Source organism: Odocoileus virginianus, chromosome 20 (assembly GCF_023699985.2).
Source record: "Odocoileus virginianus isolate 20LAN1187 ecotype Illinois chromosome 20, Ovbor_1.2, whole genome shotgun sequence".
In the NCBI taxonomy this organism is placed as follows: Eukaryota; Metazoa; Chordata; class Mammalia; order Artiodactyla; family Cervidae; genus Odocoileus; species Odocoileus virginianus.
In genome coordinates, this window is record NC_069693.1 from 25497535 (window position 1) to 25516171 (window position 18637).

Below are 18637 nucleotides of genomic sequence, written 5' to 3' on the forward strand. Positions count from 1 at the left end.
ATGGACTCAAGATACTCATCTCGGATATCTGTGTCCTGACCTCTAGCCTCTTTACACTTGAATCCACTAGACACATGGCTTCTAGATTAACATTTCTATTTATAGAATATATTTGGAAAGACACACAAGAAACTAGCAACCCTGGCTTCCCCTGGGGGAAGAGACTAAGTTTCTGATCACAAGCCTTCTCTGTTCCGAAACAGGTCAGAGATATCTAAAAAGTCAAAGTTCAGTTAACCTGGTCCCAACCAAGATTTTCAATCACATGTTCCTCTGCTGCCTCTTCCCCTCCCACTTCTCAACCTTCTGATCAAATCAAGGTTCCCTGCCTCTACTGCATATTGGCCTCCAAGACCCAGCTTATACCCCTCCCTTGGCCTGCCAGGTCCCAAGCCTCCTCCTCAGGGACCACATTTCCCCACAAGAGCCTGCGTTTAAGGGCTGCCCTTCTGTTCCTTTCTCAGAGCTTCCACTGCAGTCCTGTCTGGTCTCTTCTGATACGACAATTGGGATATATATATATTGCATCCTCTATTTTTATCATGAAAAAGACAGAGCTCTGTTCACATTTTTCTTTCTTTTTTTTTTTTTAATTTTTTTTTTTCACATTTTTCTTTCTTTTAACATTTACAGCAGTATTACTTGGGCACGAGTGCTCTGTGTGTGTGACTATTTATTTATGTATACATGTGTATGTGTATGCACATCTAAAATTTTTCCTGGACTTTCCCGGTGGTCCAATGGTTAAGAATCCACCTGCCAATGCTGGGGACACCAGTTCGATCCCTAATCCAAGAAGACTGCACATGCCTCAGGGCACATGCCTAATCCAGGAAGAATGCACATCTGCTCCAAACCACCTCCAAAACCAAGACTGCACATGCCTCGTTGCTCCCCAGCTACTGAGTCAGCAGGCCCTAGAGCCTGTGCTCTGCAATAAGAGAAACCATAGCAATGAGAAACCCACGCTCCACAGCTAGAGAGTGGTCCCCACTCATCGCAATTAGAGAAAGCCAGTATGGAGCAACAAAGACCCAGCACAGACAAAGATAAGTAAATAAAATTAAAACTTTTTTCCTGAACCATTTGAGGATAATTATACATATACATATATATATATATATATACACATACACACACACACACACACACACATATATATATATATATCTCATAGCTCTTGATCCCTAAATATTTGTGTGTATTTTCTAATAGAGATATTCTGACATAACCACAGAAGTTATCAACTTCATATATTTTCATGGTATTTTTTAGCTCATCTACCATCGTCTATATTCCAATTTTGCCAGTTGATCTAATAACATCCTCTTGAGCTTCCCACTCATGAGTACAGGATCTAGTCCAGAGTCAGGCACTGTACTAGTTGTCACCACCAGTCAGTCTCCTTTAATCTGTACCCTACGTTTGTGAAGAGTACAACGAAAGCAGTTTACCTTGGTGGAATACTCTTTAGGACAGCCCATGTTGACGTCAATACCAGCCACATCATTTTCTCTGGAAAAACATGAAGGAGGAAAGGTAATAAATATTCAACTTGAGGGTAGGACATAAAGTCAAAAGTATGGGTCTGAGCTCCTGAAATTCTTACTGGCCCTCTGAAACACACCAACCCTCAGGGACAGAAAATGAAAAATTCTGTATCTAAAATATGCAACCACCTCTCCTCCTGGGCAGAGCTCCAGAAGAAGAATATACGGTGCTCACACATGTAGGAAAGGCTAGTTGTAGAGAATTCTGCAAGCTTTGAGTTGTATCAGATGACTCGAATGTTGAGTGACAGCCACACGGAACTCCATCCCAGAGTTCCAGTCCTAACTGGGGAGTGAAAGCCATTTGCCGATGCACAAAAGTGACCCAGGCACAAGAGCCCTTTCCCAGAGCACTGGTTCTGGTGGAAGTGGGGGACTGTCTTGGTGTGCTCGGCTGCATAGTTAGCTTCCTCCAAACAGTCCTCAGATGTAGAAAGGACCCTTTCCTCATCAGCTGGTACATACAGTTACTTGTCTGTGACCAGCGGCAACTACTACCCAAGTTTCTTCTCACCTTCATTGTAATTAATAGCAAGAGCTAACAACTTACCAAGCACTCACTACCTGCCACATATTGCAAAGATATTTAGATGCATCATCTCATGTACCCTTCCCTATGATGCCAGAGGGAAGTGGGACTGTTGGTCTCATTTTATAGATGAGGAAACCTAAGTTCTCAGTGAGGTTAAGTAACAGATCTAAGGTCACACAGTCAGCAAATAATAAAGTCAGGATTCCAGCCCACAGCTAACACAAGAGCCCATCTCCTGAACCACATTACTCTGCTGCCTTCATTAATTTAGAAAGCAGTAACTCTTACTTACACTTCATGAGATTTAAAAGCTCAGGGTTCACAGTCATGGTAGTCTCCAGAAAGGAAGCCTCATAAATAAACACTAACAAACAGGCTCCCACCCAAAGGTTCTCTGGGGTCCAGACACAGTGGGTTCACATCATACCTGGGGCGGCCCTTATTCACCACAAATAGAGAAGGAAATATGACCCTCTTAACCTGAAAACAGAAGGTAGTGGACTAGGAAGCAGAAGGGTGGTCACCTCCAAGGTCACAGGGAACAGTAAGACCTCAGGGCCCACAGGAGAGGCAAAGGCAGTCCCCCCAGAGGGAAGAACTTACACAAGCCTGGCCACAGCAAGGGCTCGCTCTGCATCTGAAGTCCCCTGGGAACACAAGAGGCTATATCAACCACGGCCCTGACACAGTCCATATGCACAGACAACCACACGCAGGCACACCAGACACATGCACGGGCATACACGCGCAAGCAAACACACACACACACACACACACCAGCAAGTGGAGACCAGCTGTTATTCTCCCAAGTAGCTAGCCCACTGACTGGCTCACTGGAGCCCTAAGAAAATGTCATCAATGCTGTCAATACTTTGAAACATACAAAAAAGTTGGAAAGATTCTAGAGGGAACATTCATATACCCACCACTTAGATTATATAATTAACATTCTTCTATATCTACTTTATCATATGGTTACTCATTGATATCAATTATTTAAAAAATTATTTTGCTGTTGTTGCTGCGCACAGGCTTTCTCTAGCTGCGGCACGAAGACTTCTCATTGTGGCGGCTTCTCTTGTTTCGGAGCACCGGCTCTAGGGCATGCAGGCTCGCTAGTCACAGTGCACAGGCTTAGTTGCCCCACTGCATGTGGAATCTTCCTGGACCAGAGATCAAACCATGTCCCCTGCATTGGCGGGCAGATTCTTAACCACTGGGCCACCAGGGAAGTCCTGTTATCAATTTTTTTTTTTAACAAACCTAAATGTTATCCAGGAAGTATTTCTGAAAAAATACTGAGAAATGCCCACAGTGAGAGAATGACAGAATCACTATGACTCTAACACAAATCCTAACCACCTTTTTTTTTTTCTGGTTGTACTCCATGGCATTTGAGATCTTACTTCCTCAACCAAGGACCAAACCCACGCTCCCTGCGGTAAAAGCACGGAGTCTTAACCACTAGACTGCTAGGAAGTCCCCAAAAACTACTCTTGAAGAAACCTAATTTCTTTAAATGGTAAGTATATATACACTATACAAAACAAAGACCATGATCTGAACAACTGATGCTAGGGAATAAAAACACACATGTCATGATAAACAGATAATCCCTGCAATGAAGGAAATTAAATTTGAGACTGGAAGCATGTAATAGACCCCTAATAGCTTGATTTCCATAAACCGTCTCCAAGAGTATAATCACTCATGAGCAGATCTCTGAAACCAATGAATGAAGGACCTTCAGGAAGATTGAAGACCACTGTATAATGAAGCCCAGGCACGTAATACTCCCCCGCCCAGGGCATGAGATGGGAAGGGCGCTCAGCCCTGGGATGTCCTACCATCTGGAAGACGACCTTGCTCTGCTCCCTTTCACAGGTGCGGAAGACCACTCGGTCATCAGGAGCAACAAAATCCACTGTGCTGAGCGCCTCTGCAAGAAAACACAAATGTCCTCATATTAATAGAAAAGCAAGGGGCAAAACGTGTACCATTTCTCTGCCGTGGGCCTTGCTCATGGGCTGAGACAGGGAACAGGGGAGAGGCAGGGTGCGGACGACAGACTGGGAATGTCACAGGGAGGCCCCGCCATCCCCTTTCCTGGGGGGATGCACGTGGTCGGGGGGCCAGTGGCAAGCCTGTTGCCACTGTCACACGTCCATGCCCATGTCCTTCCCTCTGTCCCCGGTGAAGGGGAGAGGGATGGTGGCATGCAGCCATTCGCAGGCCCCTTGCCCTCTTTCTCCCCCAAAAATAAAAAATAAATAAAAAACGCATATCATGACCCCAAGTGTGTGTAAAAAGTACATGTCATTTCTCTTTGTGATTACTCTTCAAGCATGGGATTATGTGGAATTTTTGTTTTTTAGGATTGGGAAAGGAGTATGTCAAGTATATTGTCACCCTGCTTATTTAATTTATATGCAGAGTACATTCTGCGAAATGCAGGGCTGGATGAAGCACAAACTGGAATCAAGATTGCTGGGAGAAATGTCAATAACCTCAGATAAGCAGATGACACCACCTTTAAGCAAAAAAGCGAAGAGGAACTAAAGAGCCTCTTTTTTTTTTTTTTAAAGAACCTCTTGATGAAAGTGAAAGAGGAGAGTGAAAAAGCTGGCTTAAAACTCAATATTCAAAAAACGAAGATCATGGCACCCAGTCTCATCACCTCACAGCAAATAGTTGGGGAAATAATGGAAACAGTTACAGACTCTTTTCCTGAGCTCCAAAATTACTACAGATGGTGACTGCAGCCGTGAAATTAAAAAACACTTGCTCCTTTTATTTCAGGAGTAATAATTTAAAAAGCTATGACCAACCTAGACAGCATATTAAAAAGCAGAGACCTTTGCTGACAAAGGTTCATCTAGTCAATGGTTTTCCCAGTAGTCATGTATAGATGTGAGAGTTGGACCATAAAGAAAGCTGAGCACCAAAGAATTGATGCTTTTGAACTGGGGTGTTGGAGAAGACTCTTGAGAGTCCCTTGGACTGCAAGGAGATCAAATCAGCCAATCCTAAAGGAAATCAGTCCTGAATATTCATTGGAATGACTGATGCTGAAGCTGAAGCTCCAATACTTTGGCCACCTGATGCAAAGAACTGACTCATTGGAAAAGACCCTGATGTTGGGCAAGACTGAAGGCAGGAGAAGGGGACAACAGAAGATGAGAAGGTTGGATGGCATCACTGACTCAATAGACATGAGTTTGAGCAAGCTCCCGGAATTGGTGATGGACAGGGAAGCCTGGCGTGCTGTAGTCCATGGGGTCGTAAAGAATCGGATACAATTGAGTGACTGAACTGAACTGATACCTATAACATTGAACTTTTCATAACACGAAGAAAATATACATCTAAAACAATTAAACATGAAATTGACAAAACTTCGAGTGAACTTATTTTAAGATTTCACAAACGTGTATACATTTCAAAAACCTCAAACAATACTACAACTCTCATTAAAGCAGAATCAGCCTTATCAATAAAGTATAACCAAAACCACAATTCAGCACAACTACTTCCATTTGCAAAGTACTTACATGTCCCTTACCTTATTTGATCCTCACTCCGACCCTATGATTTAAGTAAAGCAGGGATTGTAATTTTCCTTTTACAGCTAAAGAAACTGAGGCAGAGAGTCATGTGACTTGCCCCAGGGTACAGTCAGAGAGCAGCAGGGTCAAGATGAGTGCTGAAGCCATCCTGACCCCAAGGGGGTCACCTGTACTATAAAACCTGGTGATTCATATGCCAGTAAGCCTGCAGGTAGAAGGTATTCACAGCCTGCTTCACAACTGGCTGTTTGTCATGGTCTCTGGAGAGCAGTGACTATTCTCAAGAGACCATGATGGTGGTGGTTTAGTCACTAAGTCAAGTTCGACTCTTGTGACCCCATGGACCACAGCCCGCCAAGCTCCTCTGTCCATGGAACTTCCCACTCAAGAAAACTGGTGTGGGTTGCTATTTCCTCCTCCAGGGGATCTTCTCAACCCAGGGATCAAACCTGGGTTTCCTGCATTGCAGGTGGTCTCCTGATTTGCAAGTGGATTCTTAACCAACTGAGTCCCCAGGGAAGCCCTACTCAAGAGAGCATGGGATCCACAAAATGACACAACCAGGTAAGGAGCACCAGAGGACACTGACACCCAGGCAAAGGTGATGTTAATACAGCCTGGGCCTGACTGGGCACACACACAATCCTAGGACCACAGCTGCACTCACCATTGACAACTCTCTTGCACTGAAGCATCTTGAGGTCGATCAGCTCCTGCAGAGGAATCAAAGGGCACATGTCACTCCTGGACACACAGGTCCTGGGTACAGCAGGGAAGACCAGTGATCCTGGTTGCAGGGGCAGGCAAGAAGGCCAGTGCATAAGTGGGCAGCACTGAGTGACCTGTGCTTATGGAAAGGGCTGCAGCCAGCCTGAGCTTTGGCTGAGAATGAGTCGGGGAAAGCGAGCTGAGTGAAAGTTAGAATGAGCTCGGGTCCCTGATGCTGGGATCCCAGCCCTGGCAGCTGTAACTTGTCCCCCTCAGGATTCCTCAAACCCTCTGCCATGTCCACCTTCACAGCTGGACCACTTCTTCTCTATATGCTAGTTACAGATGCACCCATCATGCCTTTACCATTAGACGATGAACACCCTGAGGAAGGTTCTGGATTTACACAAAGGTGGGCTTTGAGGACCTGAGAGGAGGAGCTGAGGCAAAATGGCCCTTGAAATGTCTTATTTTCTCTTCTGTCTCCCCATTATACCCAAAGAGCCTCTGGGGCTTGGACACAGTCTCATTCATCTTTGTGTCACTAGCGCCCAGCATGTTACAAGTGCTTACTGAACATCTGGTGAAGCGGCTTCAATGCCTTACATGCAGCAGATGCTCAGCTGATTGTTAAGTGGAGAAATTAATTTCAATTGTCACCAGTAAAACCACACACGGGCCTGCTCACCCACACGTCCTCAACACTATTGTTTACCAATTTTATTCATTTTAGTCAGTTTTTTGGTTACAGTGTAGAACCTCACAGATTTTTCTTTTTTATTCACTGTATTTCCTTCATTGGTGAAAACAAACATTGTTTTTCCATGTGATAGAGTTTATCATTTGTGCATCTTCCTACCAAACTTTTACATCTATAAAAGTTGTGCAGAAAAAAAACTATTCTTTGTCAAATAGGATATTATTTTTCTACCTCAATTATCACAACAATTGTTCCTATATCCATGTCATTCCCTCAATTTTTATCATATATGACATTTATTTTTATAGAAGAGACAACTCAAATTTTGCCACAAACAATGCTTTCTAGTTCCCAAATCTATCTCCATCACAGTTAAGAATATAATTTTAATTGGTTTTTATCTTCTTGGTAAAACTAACTTTGCCTTTTTAACTTACCTGATAAGTAAGGCCATTTATAAGTCAGTTATGGTCTCCTGCACTGCAAGTGGATTTTTTTTTTTTTCCAGTTCTACCAGTTTATTTCTACCAGCCCATCTCCCTCCACCCTCCTCATGCATGCGTGCTCAGTCATGTAACCACATGGACTGCAATCCTGCCAGGCTCCTCTGTCCATGGACTTTTCTAGGCAAGAATACTGGAGTGGGTTGTCATTTCCTTCTCCAGCAAGCAAATTATTTTATTCATATGGCTACCAAATGTTTGAACAGCATTTAATTTTTAAGTGCCTTATCATGTATGGACTTATTCTTCTTTTTTTGTCAGATATTATTTTCCTGTATCTGAACTACAGCCTACTACCTTCATCTCCTCCATTCCACCCTGCCAGGCTCCCCTGTTGATGTAATTCTCCAAGCCATTTGCTTCTTTTTTTTTTTGCCATTTGCTTCTTTAAGGGACCTTTCCAACCCAGGGATCGAACTTAGTTCTCCTGCATTTCAGGCAGATGCTTTACCATCTGAGCCACCAAGGAAGCCCCTTAGAGATGATATCAAAAGCGCAAATGACAAAGGAAAGTATAAGATAAATTGAACTTCATTAAAATTAAAATTTTTTGTGCATCAAAGGATACTATCAATAAAGTAAATCAATTATACTTATATAAAATTTTAAAAAATAAAATGAAGTCTTAAAAAAATAAATAAATGAAAAATAAACTGAAAAGACAGTTTTCTCCCACAGAATGGGAGAAAATATTTGCAAATCATTTATCTGTTAAAGGTCTAATATCCAGAATATATAAAGAACTCTTAAAACTCTTAAAATAAAAAAAATAATTTAAAAATGGGCATAAGACATGAAGAGATATTTTTCAAAAAAAGATATATAAATGGAAAATAAACATAGCAAAAGATGCTCAATATCATTACTAGGAAATGAAAATCAAAACCACAATGTCCACAATGGGGAGAATTTCCTGGCAGTCCAGAGATTAGGACTCTGCATTCTCAATGCTGAGGGCCTGGGTTCAATCCCTAGTGTAGCAAAAAATAGTAAATAGAACCTATCTTTAAAAACAAACAAACAAAAAAACCCACAGCGAGATACCATTTCAAAATGACTAGGACGGCAACAACCACAAAGAAAAAAAGAGAGAAAGAGACTTCTCTGGCGATCCAGTGGTTAAGACTTCGCCTTCCAACGAACAGGGTACAGGGTCAATCAGAGGAATGAAGACCCCACATGCCTCAGGGCCAAAGACAAACAAATACAAAAAACATAAGAAACAGAAGCAGTATTGTAACAGATTCAATAAAAACTTTAAAAATGGTCCACATCCAAAAAAAATCTTAAAAAAAGAATGACTTTATTATTAGAAAATATCATGAAGTATTTGAGAAGTAATACATTATACTATATGAAACTTTCAAACAGTTATGAAGAAAATACATATATTAGAGAGAAAGAACAAATTATAAAACAAATCAAGCAAAATGTTAACAGTAGGTCAATCTGGGTAAATGGTATATGGATGTTCTTTGTCCATTCCTGCAATTTTTTCCATAAATAATTTCCTTGTAAGTTTAAAAAAATTACCCATTCTGGGCAGAAGATTTGAATAGAAATTTCTTCAAAGATGATATACCAATGGCCATGAAGCATACAAAAACACTCTCAATATCATTCATCATCAGAGAAATGCAAATCAAAAGCACAACGAGCTATCACCTTACACCCATCAGCATGGGTACTATTAAAAAAGAAGAGAAAATAATAAGTGTTAGCAAAGATTTCAGAAACTGTACATTGCTGGTGGGAGTGTAAAATGGTGCAAAAGACAGAGAAAACAGTATGGAAATGCCTCAAAAAATGAAAAACCTACCACATGATCCAGCAAATCCTACTTCTGGGTATATGCATCCCAAAGAACTGAAAGCAGGATCTTGAAGAGGGATCTGCACACCTATGTTCACAGCAGCACTATTTAAAATAGCCAAGAAATAGAAGCGACCCAAATATCCATCGACTGATAAATGGATAAGCAAAATGCAGTGCATATACCATTGATTATTATTCAGGCTAAAAATGGAAGGAAAACCTGTCACATAGTACAACATGTGATGAACCTTGAGGATATTATGCTAAATAAAATAAGTGAAAGTCGCTAAGTCGTGTCCAACTCTTTGTGACCCCATGGACTATACAGTCCATGGAATTCTCCAGGCCAGAATACTGGAGTGGGTAGCCTTTTCCTTCTCCAGGGCATCTTCCCAACCCAGGGATTGAACCCAGGTCTGTTGCATTGCAGGAAGATTCTTTACCAGCTGAGCCACAATAAGCCAGTCACAAAAAGACAAATATTGCATATTTCCACTTATATGAGGTATCTAAAGTATTCAAACTCATAGAAACAGAAAGTAGAATGGTGAAGGGGCTGCGTGGGATGGGGAAAAAAGGGGTTGTTGTTTAGTAGGTATAGAGTTTCGGTTTTGCAAGATGAAAAGGTTCTGGAGATCTGTTTCACAACTACTGAACTGTACACTTAAAAACAGTTAAGATGGTAAAACTTTTGTGTTTTTTACCATAAAAAAAAATTCAGTACCATTTTGGTAATCAAGGTCTCTAAAGGCCACTGTCTTCTCCCTTCATCTTGCTTATTAAAAGGCAGCTGTCCTCTCACGTCTGAGCCACTAGAGTCCCATTTTATTTTGGTTTGTTTGTTGTTGTTTATTTATTTCATGTTTATTGGCGTGTAGGTGATTTACAATGTTGTGTTAGTTTCAGGAGTAGAGCACAGTGAATCAGTTACACATACACACATATCCACTGTTTTTTAGATTCTTTTCCCATATAGGTCATTACAGAGTGTTGAGCAGAGTTTCCTGTTCTATATAGTAGGTTCTGATTATAAAGGTAACCTATTTTACATGTAGTAGTGTGCATATGTCAACCCCAATCTCCCAATGTATCCCCCTCTCTTTGCCCTCTTGGTAACCATAAGTTTGTTTTCTACATCTGTGACCCCTTCTGTATTGTAAATAGGTTAATTTGTACTTTTTTTTTAGATTCCACATATAAGCGGCAGCATATGATATTTGTCTTTCTCTGTCTGTCTTATTTCACTCAGCAGGAAATCTCTAGGTCTATCCATCCACTGTTATTACAAAAAGGAATAAGTATGTGACATCTGATGAACTCCTAGAAAACTCCATCAATAGGGCAGACCTTGGTGGGGAATAACCTTAACCTTTGCTGAGCTGGTTCATCCTTTCTTCACCTACAGCTGCTGAGGGCTTTGCAGGGCTTTTAAGAAGGTGCCTGTACATATGGAATGCCTGAGGTCCCACACTAGGTCCTGAGAGGTGGGTGAGGTGATTTGACTAACCCTACAGATGGGTCACCTCATGTGAACACAGAGCATCACAAGGCTGGCCTACAAAGCAACTCTGGATCCACCAGGGGGCACCAGGCACCATGCTGTGCCTTTCCCAGTTCTCAGGGCTCAGTTCCCAGAGATCCATCTACTCTCCACAAGCAGGGGCCAGCCGGCCTGCATGCCTGCCTGCCTGACTCTGCTCCACAGCAGCCAGGTCTGGGTAAAGGGCCTATTCTTCCCAAATTCCCTCTTAAGCCCTCGCTTCTTTTCCTTTTTAAAAAATATTTATTTTACTTATTTATTTTGGATTCGCTGAGTCTTAGCTGCAGCATGCAGTAACTTTAGTTGCAGCATGCAGGTTTCTTAGATGCAGCATGTGGGATCTAGTTCCCTGACCAGGGATTGAACCTGGGTCCCCTGCATTGGGAGCACAGAGTCTTAGCCACTGGACCTCCACGGAAGTCCCAGACCCTCTCTTCTTTTTACACTTTTCTTTTTCTTTTTTTTTTTTTCATTTATTTTTATTAGTTGGAGGCTAATTACTTTACAATATTGTAGTGGTTTTTGCCATACATTGACATGAATCAGCCATGGATTTATATTACACCTTTCTTTTTCTTTTTATTTTTTTTTTACCTTTCTTTTTAATAAAACCTTTCATTTTGAGATAATTGGAGGTTCACATGCAATTGAACCTGAATGTGAGATCCTATGTACCCACTGCCCAATTTCTCCCCATGGTAACATCTTGCAAAACTGTAGTAACAATAATGCAACCAGGATATTGACACAGAATAGATCCATCAGCACAAGGATTCCTTGTGTAGCCCTCTTATAGCCACAGTCCTCCCTTCACAGATGGCTCTTAAAGATGGAAATATCAGAAGCACTTGGGTAGTTTCTTTAACCTCTCACCCCCACTAGAGAGACACAGGAGGATTAAGGGTTGTGGGGAAAGCTTACTTGCCCAACTGAGAACCACTGCTCACAGCCCCTATCCAATATCAGCTACTCCTTTAACTCTGTTTTTCCTAGAAGATGCTTTCTAAACCTGGATCTGAAATACTATTAATAATATTCTTCAAAGCAGCAGGCCAGTAGCTGGCCCACTAGCTACTGCTATCAGAAAATTCTATGGCTTCCCAAACCAACCCCATCCAGTTTCTCTGGCCTGAATCTGGTCCTTTTCGTTCTCACTCTGAAACTGAGCTTCCTCATTCACATAATGACTGTGTATTAACTCCTACAGGAGCCACAGCAGTGACCTGACACGACGCTCATCTATCACCTGGCACAGGTGTCCCACAATGCCTCCACGCAGCCCAGGCTCCTGATCCTCGGCAGGGCTCACAAAACTTCTGTGTTTTTGTCATCTGATGCTTTCAGTGACCACCTGTGAAGGGAGCGCCCATTCTGCCTCCTCTAGCTTCTGACCGCACCCACCTACTGGTGAGGAGGCTGCATTTGCGGAAAAGCTCTCTGTCTGGGAGGATTAGGAGCCCCTTACCTCACAGTACACAATGTCCGCTCCATAGTCCAGGGCCAGAAGCCGCATTGGGAGAGTCCCCACCCGAACCATAGGAGCTAAGATTAGTTTGTTGTGGTAGCACAGAGAGAGGCTGTTGACAGTCATTCCTGAAGAAAGAAGAGTCAGAAATTCAAATGGAGAAAAATTTCTTCTGTTATCTAGAGCAGGCTTTCCTTTTCCTCCCAACATGTAATAGTTTGTTTTCCCTTTCTCTGATCATAAAAACAATGCAAGTTCATTCACACATCCAACAAATATTTATTAAGTGTGTGGTCTGTGCCAGTCACTGTCCTAATCTTTGTGGATACATTAGAGAAGAAAACAAAGATTCCTGTTCTGCTAGAGCTTTCATGCTGGTGGGGAATGAAGAGTGCACAGCAGAGAAAACAGTCAGTGCAAAGGCCCTGGGGCAGGAGCAAGTCTGATGTGTTAAAAGACTAGTACAAAGGCCGACATAGTTGAGCACAGAAAGAAGAAGAGTAATGGACGTCAGATACAGGATGGATGTGAGAGCAGTAAGCAGACAGGACACAATGGTGAGATCCCAAATGGCCTTGTAGGATGCTCTATGGGCTCTGTTAGTTCTTCACGATATGAGCCAGCACGGGTTTTAAGGAGAGGAGTGGCATGACTGATCACATTTCCGCATGATCACAGTGACTGCTGCATGAAAAGCCATGGTAGACACAGGGAGACCAGTTAGACTCCTCAGTCACTGACAAGAGAGATGATGGTGGCTCAGGATGGGGAGAGAGTTATGAAGGTGGTGAGAAGTGGTCATGTTCTAAATATACTTTGAAGGTAAAGTCAACAGGAGTAAAACAAAAACAAACAAACCAAAATCTTTAAAATGGATAACCAACAAAGACCTACTGTATAGCACAGGGAACTCTGTTCAATGTTATGTGGCAGCCTGGATGGGAAACGAGTTTTGGGGAGAATGGATACATGTATATATATGGCTGAGTCCCTCTACCGTTCATCTGAAACTATTACAACATTGTTAAATGGCTATACCCCAATATAAAATAAAAAGTTAAAAAAAATACCAATGTCCAGGCCTGACCTCAAGTCAATTAAATCAGAATATAAAGCTCCCCAGGGCAGGAATTTTGTCTGTTTTGTTCACATGAAAAGTACCTGGCACATACGTGGTGCTCAGGAAATATTTACTGCTTGAATAAATGAATGAATGTACCACTATCACCTGAGACCCAAGGAACAATTCCTTTTAAAATTTAGGGAGTAACTAGGCAACATATGTTTCCATGGCAGCTCTGAGAAAAACATTACCTCAAGAGGCCACCACTCCCAGGAGCTTGGATTTTTCCACAATAAGTAAGCCTTTCTTATTTCTAGAAAACTCTTGAGAGTCCCTTGGACTGCAAAGAGATTCAACCAGTCCGTCCTAAAGGAAATCAGTCCTGAATATTCATTGGAAGAACTGACGCTGAAGCTGAAACTCCAATACTGTGGCCACCTAATGGGAAGAACTGACTCACTGGAAAAGACTCTGATGCTGGGAAAGATTGAAGGCAGGAAAAGAAGAGGATGAGAAGGTTGATGGCATCACCAACTTGATGGACATGAATTTGAGTAAGCTTCGGGAGTTGGTGATGGACAGGGAAGTTTGGTGTGCTGCAGTCCATGGGGTCACAAAGAGTTGGACACAACTGAGCGACTGAACTGAACTGATAAAGTGCTTTGTAAAATATCTTGTAAAATATCCATCTCAATAACAACTAGAGGTTACTCAATGTCTGCTGTGAGCAGGAGGGAAAGAGGGGATTTACAGAATATCTAAAGAAATGGTAAGAAAGGGACTTCCCCGGTGGTCCAGTGGTTAAGACTCCATGCTTCCACTGCACGGAGCACTGGTTTGACTCCCAGTCAGGAAACTAAGATCCAGCATGCCATGCAGGGTGGCCAAAAAAAAAAAAAAAGAAATCACAGTAAGAAACTAGGGGCTATGAGAAGAGACAGACAGCCTCAGACAGGCTCCAATCCCTATGACATTTTGAGGTAATCACATTGCAAGGGCTCGAGCATGAGAAAGCAGCCACTAACCAGTTACCCTGCCCCAAATATTTGGACAAAAGTCAAACACAAACACATACCTATGTATTATTCTTTTCTGATAATTCTTTCAGTGTATCTGTTCTGGCTTGGTGCAAAGCAATTCTTTGTTTTGTATCTGAAAAAAGAGTAGCACAGGTAAATGGATGAAACCTGTCAGATCAGACATCCAAGGAGCCCTTCAGTTAAGGAACAAGGAGCTCTGAGTTCTGGGAAAGAATCATAAAAGTAGTGTAGAATCACAATATCATAGCGTATTCTTTGTATCAACTCCCCTCTATCATTCCACCACTCAATGGTCATTGATCTGTACATTAAATTTTCAGTGACAGAAAATCCAGCACTCTCCAGACAGATCTGGGCATTTCTGGTTGCTACAGCAGTCTTTATGTCAAATTCGGAATCTGACTCCCTGTCATCAGTCCCAGTCTGCCTTCTGGAATGGTTCAACCCATGGCACACCTCATCTCTTTTCCATCTGACACACTCCCCAAACACATGAGGACAATTTTATTCTTCCTGAAGTTCTCTTCTCCCATACCACCCTCCTTAAATCACCCCTTTCTGTGCTTATGGCTCTCAGGGGCCCCCCAAGGTTTCCTGATCCCAAGGGCAGGACAAGCAATGACATCAATATGCCCACTACAGATTCTGGGGAAGGGGCTGGGCCACACAAGAACCTGGCAAGTGTAGCTACGTGAAGTGAGAGCACATGCGGCAACCTCAGCCCCTCTTCAGTCCCCATCCTCTATCCAAGGTTCTCAACAGCACTGTTGATATATATTTTCCGCCAGATCATTCTTTGGGGGGGGGGGGGGGCACTGTCTTGTGCATTGTACTATATTTAGTAATATCCTGGTCTCTACCCACTAGAAGCCTGTGGCATTTCCCCAGATGTGACAAATAAAGATGTCTCCAGCCATTGTCAAATGTCCTGGGGGAAGGGTGGGGGCAAAAACCACTCTCACTCAAGAGTCGCCATTCTATCCAGTGACTCTGTCTACCTGTCATTACTCAAAACTCTCTCCTCCTCTAGTTTAACAGGTAACTCTCCAGAAAAGCCTGTTGTGTATCAAAATACTATTTGAAATATAATAGTATTTATCTTTATAACAGCATCTAATGAAAGTAAAACTTTTCTCCAGGGACTTCCCTGGTGGTCCAGTGGTTAAGATTCCATACTTGCACTGCAGGCAGCACCACAGGCTGTACAGCAGTGGCCAAAAAAACCCAAAAACCTCTTTCTTCAGATGTTAAGACTCTTCCAAGTAGTTAACCCACATTTACCTTATCTCCTACCCAAGAATGATCTGGCCCAAAATATCAACAGTGTGCTGTTGAGAACCTTGGATAGAGGATGGGGACTGAAGAGAGGCTGAGATTGCAGCATGTACTCTCACTTCAGGTAGCTACATTTGCTAGATTCTTGTGTGGCCCAGCCCCTTCCTCAGAATCTGGGTAGGAGATAATCTGATGCCCATTTTCTGGGTCCGTTCAAGAAGTACCGATAGTGTAAGGTTTTCCCACAACCTGAACTGAATTCAGGTAAAATATTCTGCCTGACCATGGCTTTGTGAGACAAGTCAGATACCTGCAGCAGGACCCTCCTCACTACTATTCAAGTAATTTAGGTATCTAACCTGAAAGCTGGTGGAGCTAGCCAAGCTTCAGGATGAGAAGTTGGAAAGGGTGACAAGAGAAGGAAGAATGAACTTCAGCGGAAAAGCAAGCGGAAAAGGTCCGAAGAGATGAGTTCTCTTGACTGAAGAGATGATATGCTGAAGTCTATCAGCTTGCCCTCTGGGCCCTCTGCTCTCTCGGCGGTGGGGAAACGCTGAGCCTAGATCTACTCCTGGTCTCGGCCCCCATTCACTCAGACTCTCAATAAATATTTGTATTAGAAGACCTTACAAGGGGAGCACATCTGTGAAAACACCGCCACACCCTCACAGTTTACACGGGGCGATCAGAACTGGACAGGCCATCACAGAAGCTGTGAGGGCGACAAAGGAGAATTGTAGGGTTCCGACATCGGATCGCCAGAAGCCCTCAGCCCTCCTGGTTCTTAATGCCAGGGCCCCATCGCCGCCTATCGCCGGACCCCGGTCCTGCCTTCATCGCGCACCCTTCCCCAAGGTTGGCCGGGGCCTGGACGTCACCATCCGGTTTGGACCTACAGACCTCGCCGCTGCTGAACTCTACAGATCCTCCCTCCTTCCACACAGTTCGCCAATTCCGCATGCCTTACTGAGCCGCGCCGGCCACCGTCCGCGAGGCCTTGGCGCGCGCGTGACGTCACGGTTGTGCGCCTCTTCCGCACCAAGGGGAATATGGCTCTAGCACGGCAGCTACGACTGTTGTCGCTCGTGACTCAATTGCCTCTGGCGCCTCGAAGGGACCTGACAGTCCGCGGTCCCGACGAGCCCCTGCCCGTGGTGCGCATCCCGCGGGCCCTACAGAAGCGGCAGGAACGGCGGCAGAGCGGGCAGCGGAGCCCCCTGCGGCCCGTGTTGGTGCGACCTGGCCCACTGCTGATCTCGGCGCGGCGGCCGGAGTTGAACCAGCCCGCACGCCTAACGCTGGGCCGTTGGGAGGCTGCGCCACTCGCTTCGCGAGGCTGGAAGCATCGGCGCGCTCGCCAGGACTACTTCTCCATTGAGCGCGCTCAGCATGAGGCCCCAGCGCTGCGGAACCTCTCGTCCAAGGGTAGCTTCGCCGATCTGGGTCTGGAGCCCCGTGTGCTGAGCGCACTCCAAGAAGCTGCTCCCGAAGTCGTTCGGCCCACTACCGTGCAGTCGAGTACCATTCCGCCATTACTTCGTGGCCGCCACATCCTCTGCGCCGCGGAAACCGGCAGTGGCAAGACTCTTGGCTACATGCTACCTCTGCTTCAGCGGCTCTTGGGCCAGCCAAGCCTGGACCCCAGTCGTATCCCTGCTCCTCGAGGCCTGGTCCTTGTGCCTTCTCGAGAATTAGCTGAACAGGTGCGGGCCGTGGCCCAGCCCTTGGGCAGCTCCTTAGGCCTCCGGGTGCAGGAGTTAGGGGGAGGCCATGGCATGAGTAGGATCAGGCTGCAACTGTCCAAACATCCTCCAGCAGATGTACTAGTGGCCACTCCGGGGGCTCTGTGGAAGGCCCTGAAAGGTCAACTAATCAGCCTGGCGCAGCTCTCTTTCTTGGTGTTGGATGAGGTAGATACATTGTTGGATGAAAGTTTCCTGGAACTGGTGGATTACATCTTGGAGAAGAGTCACATAGCAGAAGGCCCCGCTGACTTAAAAGACCCTTTCAATCCCAAAGCTCAGTTAGTGTTGGTCGGGGCCACATTTCCCGACGGTGTAGGCCAGCTGCTGAGTAAAGTTGCCAGCTTAGACTCTCTAACCACCATTACCAGTTCCAAGCTCCACTGCATCATGCCTCATGTCAAACAGACATTCATGAGGCTGAAAGGAGCAGAGAAGGTGACTGAGTTAGTGCAGATCCTCAAGCAGCATGACAGAACACAGAGGACTGGCTCTGCAGGAACTATTCTCGTGTTCTGTAACAGCTCCAGCACTGTGAACTGGCTGGGATATATTCTGGATGACCACAAAATCCAACACTTAAGACTGCAGGGACAAATGCCAGCCTCCATGAGGGCAGGTATTTTCCAGTCCTTCCAGAAGGGCTCCCGAGACATACTTCTCTGCACAGACATCGCCTCTCGGGGCCTGGACAGCACCCAGGTGGAACTTGTCATCAATTATGATTTCCCTCTCACCCTGCAGGATTATATCCACAGAGCAGGGAGGGTGGGCCGTGTGGGGAGTGAGGTGCCAGGAACAGTCATCAGCTTTGTGACCCATCCCTGGGATGTGAGCCTGGTTCAGAAGATTGAACTGGCAGCTCGCCGGAGGAGAAGCCTTCCAGGTCTAGGGTCCTCAGTAAGTGAGCCTTTGCACCAGGAAACCTTAAATACGATGCCGTAACGGATCTTTCCCTGTATGCTGGGTGGGTGAGCACACTTGTCAGCAGGATGCTCTGGGCTGCTTAGTCACCTAAAGGCTCCAGCTGCTGGTCAACACTGAAGGGTGAAATACTGAACGTGGCTCTCTATAGTCTTTCACACGAAGAATAAAGTCAATTTTGGCTTTGTTTCATGTCATGATTTCTAACAATAAG

General features: G+C 44.4%; 2 protein-coding genes across 6 annotated transcripts in view; one reads left to right on the forward strand and one right to left on the reverse strand.

The window, feature by feature from the left end:
* Positions 1 to 18637, reverse strand: part of DUS2 (dihydrouridine synthase 2) — a 50423-nt gene that overhangs the window by 15537 nt on the left and 16249 nt on the right. For 2 of the 5 annotated variants that reach the window (XM_020884953.2, XM_020884950.2), the window contains exons 1-7: positions 16658 to 16766; positions 14518 to 14594; positions 12380 to 12507; positions 6316 to 6361; positions 3930 to 4021; positions 2686 to 2729; positions 1455 to 1515 (exon numbers count right to left, since the gene is read on the reverse strand). In XM_020884953.2, coding sequence (XP_020740612.2) covers positions 1455 to 1515; positions 2686 to 2729; positions 3930 to 4021; positions 6316 to 6361; positions 12380 to 12505 — 369 coding nt within the window. In that variant the 5' untranslated portion in view covers positions 12506 to 12507; positions 14518 to 14594; positions 16658 to 16766. The other 3 variants (XM_020884951.2, XM_070451119.1, XM_020884954.2) reach the window with 3 other exon arrangements.
* On the forward strand, positions 16783 to 18620 carry DDX28 (DEAD-box helicase 28). The gene has a single exon (XM_020884949.2). The coding sequence runs from the start codon at positions 16807 to 16809 to the stop codon at positions 18442 to 18444; it is 1638 nt and encodes a 545-aa protein (XP_020740608.2). The 5' UTR covers positions 16783 to 16806; the 3' UTR covers positions 18445 to 18620.

Excerpts from the sequence above, each read along its gene's own strand:
- DDX28 (XM_020884949.2), top strand. The coding sequence starts at position 16,807 with ATGGCTCTAGCACGGCAGCTACGACTGTTGTCGCTCGTGACTCAATTG.